This window comes from Sciurus vulgaris (assembly GCF_902686455.1).
Source record: "Sciurus vulgaris genome assembly, chromosome: 3".
Lineage (NCBI taxonomy): Eukaryota > Metazoa > Chordata > Mammalia > Rodentia > Sciuridae > Sciurus > Sciurus vulgaris.
The window spans coordinates 38,848,065-38,853,104 of NC_136463.1; the positions used below are offsets into that span (position 1 = coordinate 38,848,065).

Here is a 5,040-nt window from a genome sequence, read left to right on the forward strand (position 1 = left end):
AAAACCTGCTAGCCGCCCCTGCAGTGGGCATTCTCTAAGTTTCCCACAGAGCTTCTCTGGAGCAAAAGTCGGAAAGCAGGAGGAGGAGCCAAAGGTATCCATTCCCTGAGCTCAGAATGGGCTAATATTAAAGATCTTACAGAGAACACAAGATAGCCTGGACATTTTTTGGAGTTCTTAGTAGGGGCTACCATGTTTCTTTAGAGCATACAGACTTGGGAGCCAGAGTGTCTGAGTTTGAACTCCAGTCCCACTTATCAAGTGTCAAAGCTTGGGTTTTGCTTCTGAGCCTGTTTCCTCAACCACTGTTATAAAGACTACATGCACTAATATGCATAATGCATTTGGGACAGCGGCTATGGTTGGCAGCCATCATTATATAAATCAGATGCTACTGAGCATCTTAGTACTTCTTTACACACCCTCACCCTGTGTGGTTAGGGGGATGGGGATGACCCGGGAACTACAGGTTCTGCTTCAGAACCTAAGTGAGGATGTCCTGGCCCTGAGCAATGAGGGGGGACCCCAGACCTCATCTCACTACCCGCCAATGTCCTCTGGTCTCCAGAAGAACAGATCCTGAAACATCAGACCCCACCTGGCCTCGTTATGAGACCTGGAACTGGAATTGGGCACAGGACTCATCCCAGCCTTGAGATCTTTGACTAAGACTGAGATAGTGCCCCAGCCCCTATCTCGTGATCCACATCCAGTTCTTACATCAGAGGAGTTATTCCTGCTGAGGATGGGAGGCAATTTCCTCCCTTAAACCTTGGCTCTCCGTGCTTCCTTCACACCACCCTCGACGAATGCTCAGGATGTGAAATTGCTGAGTCATCTACTGCTTTTTCTGCTTCCTTTCAAAATCTCAGTTCCCTTAGTTAAAAAAAATATTTTGCCTCAGTGATCATTTCTCAACACTTCCTCGCCCCAGGAGCCTCAGAAGCCCCTAGCAGGCCAACTCTCCTCCTGCAAGGATGAAGTCCTCCATGGCCACCATCTTCCTCTTCCTTCCCCTCCTCTCTGTCATCCTAGGAGCCAAGATCACATCTTCCTCACGTGAGTGCAACACCTTGTCTTCCTTCCAACCTAGTTCCTGGGGGAAAAGAAGCAGGAGTAAGGTGGCTGGGGAGGTGGGGCCAAGGGGCTCCAGAGGAGGTCTGCCATCTTCTTAAACTGATGTCATCTTTACTGGATCCAGGACCAGTGCTCCTTCCCCTCAAGGCCAAGGATAAGGCCAGCCTTGCTCTCCACGCCCTCAATTCCTCTCTTTGCCAATAGCATGCGAGTAGCCTATGCATTGGGGGGATATTATCCCAGGGAGATTGAGCAGCAGGGTTAGGAACCCTTCAAGGCCATTTTGTCTATCAGCAACCCCCTCACCCTGAGATTTCCACCCAGCCTACTTCTGGCATCACCCCGGCTCTGTGTGTGCAGCATTGCTTGGGTATGGACTAGAGGAGCCATGACAGTCGGGGCTCCTGCCTGGGCCACCCTTTTGCAGTTTAATTCTTAGAATGAGCTGCCTTTACAGAAAACCAAAACTACTCCTTGCCCATCCATTTTACCTTGTTTCTTTTTTCAGAAACTGGAGGGAAATGTACAAGGTTGTTGAAATAAAATTAGTTGGAAATTAATGGAGGTAAATCTGGATAGTTTGATTGACCTCTTTGAAAAATGATTTGCCAGCTCAGAGGATGAAGGTGGGAGAGTCAGAGCCCTAAGTGAGCCTTAGGGACCAGGGATCCCTCAGTCCATTCTTCAGCTAGTAGGATGCTACCTGGCTGGGGGCTGGGTGCAGGACCAGGCCTTTTTCTTTCCACCCAAGCCCCACCACCACCAGTGACCTCTGAGCCCACTGCAGTGCCCACTCAAGTTTCTGTCCAGCTTGGTCACAGTATGTGCACACACCTGATTTTTCGACTCCATAACCACAGTAAGTGATTATTTGTACAGGGCCCTTGCTGCTACTCCTGGAATTCAAGTTTGGGGTGACTTCACTGTCACTCCCTTGCATCTCCTAAAAGAGCTATAAAATTTCAGTCAAAAACTAGCTGAAGAGTCACCTAATCCAGTGATTTTTAAAACTTTTCAGACCATGAAACTTTTTCTTCAAGAAAAATCTTCCACAGAAGTCAGTATAGAATGCAGGGAAAAGGGTTCAATGAGGTCCCCATGACACTGCTCTCAAATTCAGCAGTTCCTCCAATATAGCCCCAGAAGCCCCCGGAGCAGAAAGCTCAGTGTAAAACCCACCAACCCAGTCCAAAGTCCTCATTAATAGTGGAGGAAACAGAGGGAAAATAAAATGATCACAGTACAAAGAAAAAGTGAAGATGGCTTAGAATTTGGGTGTCCTGACTCTACCACCATTGCCCTTAGGGTTTGGTATGGGACTTCTTCCTTCTCTGCAATCCATGGGCTCAGGGGGGACAGGACAAGGGACTGGGTGGGGCTGAAATGACATGTCTCTTGAGCTCTACTGGTATTTTTTTCCAAGTACTCCTATTCGGAGCATCTTTCCTGAGTAAGGCACACTTGACCTTGGGCAAGTCACTAGCCTTCTCTGTGGGTCAGCTTCCTAGAAATGTGTGCTCACTGAGGAGTTGGAAGTCATCCGCTGACCTTCCCATGTGGGGTTGAGGGAAAGGAGGGAGGGTGGGTGCAGATGAGGGGTGGGGGAGGAGCTGAAGAGTGCTAAGGGGAGGGAAAGGAGGCTGAGTTTCTCCAAAGCCTTCTCTCCAGCTCTGCAGGGCTCTCTCCTCCCTCCTTGCAGAAGCAGCAGCAATGTATCCTTTGACAAGAGTCCTCACCTCAGGGTGCCCCTTGCTTTCTCCTCAGGAGGACCTTACTACCCCTCAGAGTGCTGCTTCACCTACATTTCCCACAAGCTCCCGCGTCATCAGATCATGGATTATTATGAGACCAGCAGCGAGTGTCCCAAGTCCGGAGTTGTGTAGGTGGCAAGGACACACCACACTCGGGGAGAGGGAGCCCGTGGGCCCTGGGGAGAGGGGCTGGGGGGTATGTGGAATGGGACTCCTACAACGCCTCCCAGGTGCGTCCACCTAGGGAGAGGCAGTCAGAGGGCACACCAGGGACTCTATGACTGAAACCTGCTGAGAGAGTCACCTGAATGCTGACCCCTTGATGGAGAGGCGTAAGGAGAAAGGAGGAGGCACAGAAGCACTTCCTGGGTCAGAGGGGGACACAGAGATTAGATGTGCTTAGCCTGAAGAGCATGTCTCTGAAGAGAACCTGGCCCGGTGCTGCTGCTTACAAGCATAGACCCAGTGGGGACGTGGCGGGGAGGTTGGATGGGCCTTCTTCCCAGCTGCCGAACCCCTTGGTTTATGATCCTCCCTCTTGTTCCATAGCTTCATCACCAAAAAGGGCCACTCCATCTGTGCCAACCCTAGAGATAAATGGGTCCAGGACTACATCAAGGACCTGGAGGAGAACTGAATGATCCAGAAGCTCTGGAGAAGGGCTCAGCTCAGTCAACAGAAGAGGCCAAGGCCCTTCCACCCCAGCCTTCCCCTAGCCTCCGCCTGGGAGCTGCCCTGGCTTGAATTAAAGACCCCTCTGGCCTTTCCCTGTCCTCATTCATTTCTACTGAACTTATCCATTGGTGGTAGACTGGTGACAGCAGCGAGCTGAGCCTGGTGTGGCACCTCAGCACCAAGTCTCACTGTGCACAAGTTTTCCCAGAGTCTGGTACCAGAAACTAGGTCAGGCCTGTGAATGGGGTAGTGGGAAGCTGAGCAGAAAGCAAGAGAGGAACACAGTGTGAAGCCACTTCCTCAATGACAGTGGTAACACACACCGTGTCGTCTGTGCTCTCCACATTCTAGTCACTCTGCTAGGCAGCCTGTCTGCACCACCTCACTGAAGCTTCACAACAAGTATGGAAGCTAAGATCTTCATAAAGGCCTCTCCTTAGCGGTCAGGCTCCAGAGTCTCTGTGTGCACACATGCGCACCGCTTCCAAGGTTTTTCTTTGCTGCTGATTGGGGTAGAAATGAGTCCTCCACCTTTATCCCCTTCTTCCCCCTTCACTTACATATACCAGGTTATACTGTTTGCCTTACTCAGTGTTGCATCCCCCACAAGGCCTAGCAGAAAACCTGGCCCGTATTAGGTGCTCAAGAAAGGGATGGACAGGTTTGGGGAGATAGCTCAGTTGCTAGAGTGCTTGCCAAGGCCCTGGGTTCAAATCCCCAGCACCAAAAAAAAAAAAAAAAAAAAAAAAGGATGGACAAATGGATGGATGGAAGGAAGAAAGGAAGGACAAAATGAGAGAAATTGAGAGGTCTGTACCTCAAGAATGGGCTCTCAGACTTATGTTCAGGGCTAAGGAGGAAATTTGTGTACTTGGAAGAAGAAAATGCCTGGTGTAAGGACCATGACCCCTCTCCCTGGGCTTCAGCCTTTCACTGGGCCAAAGCAACAGTCAGAAGGGGGCCAGTGGGCTAAAGGTACACCCAGACTTCCTCAGCGCCAACCCCCCAGTTCCAATAAACAGAGGTCAAAGGGGCACCTCACAGACCCTCCCTCCCTGACCACTGACCGCCTTGGACCCACCAGGACTAATTGTATTATGTGCATTTCCTGTTTATGAGCAATCACACCAAACAGCAGGCCCCTTGAGGATCTGCACATTTCCTATCCTGTCCCTGCTCCTGCTAACTCCTGACACTTCCCTTATGCCTCTGCAGTTCGCAGTCCATTAGCAGTAAAATCCCCTACATCTTCTTTCTCCTCACAGAATGCTGACATAAACCTGGAACCAGGTCTTGAGGCAATGGAAAGAGAGATGTGCGGCAAATCCAGCCAGAGCCCAGGACTGATGAGGGTGGGTGCAGGTCCTGCTGAACTCCCGACCATGTAAGCTGCCTGTCAGGCTCACGGTATGGGAGCGCCCTCTGCTGGGCACAATTGGCCACGGTGGCAGGGTTGGGTGAATCTGTATTTGGAACACCCACTGCCGAGGTCAAGGTCCAAAGAAATAAATAAAAACGCTGACAAACCAAGCATCTC

The 5,040-nt window shown here is 50.7% G+C and overlaps 1 protein-coding gene across 1 annotated transcript; it reads left to right on the plus strand.

The window, feature by feature from the left end:
• Window positions 1-889: 889 nt before the first annotated feature.
• On the plus strand, window positions 890-3,594 carry CCL14 (C-C motif chemokine ligand 14). Its single transcript, XM_079132115.1, has 3 exons — window positions 890-1,059; window positions 2,842-2,956; window positions 3,378-3,594. The coding sequence occupies exons 1-3, from the start codon at window positions 978-980 to the stop codon at window positions 3,463-3,465; spliced, it is 285 nt and encodes a 94-aa protein (XP_078988241.1). The 5' UTR covers window positions 890-977; the 3' UTR covers window positions 3,466-3,594.
• Window positions 3,595-5,040: the final 1,446 nt, after the last annotated feature.

Excerpts from the sequence above, each read along its gene's own strand:
- CCL14 (XM_079132115.1), top strand. The coding sequence starts at position 978 with ATGAAGTCCTCCATGGCCACCATCTTCCTCTTCCTTCCCCTCCTCTCT. Across the intron at positions 1,060-2,841 it reads CAAGATCACATCTTCCTCAC|GAGGACCTTACTACCCCTCA; the intron begins GTGAGTGCAACA and ends CTTTCTCCTCAG. Across the intron at positions 2,957-3,377 it reads TGTCCCAAGTCCGGAGTTGT|CTTCATCACCAAAAAGGGCC; the intron begins GTAGGTGGCAAG and ends CTTGTTCCATAG.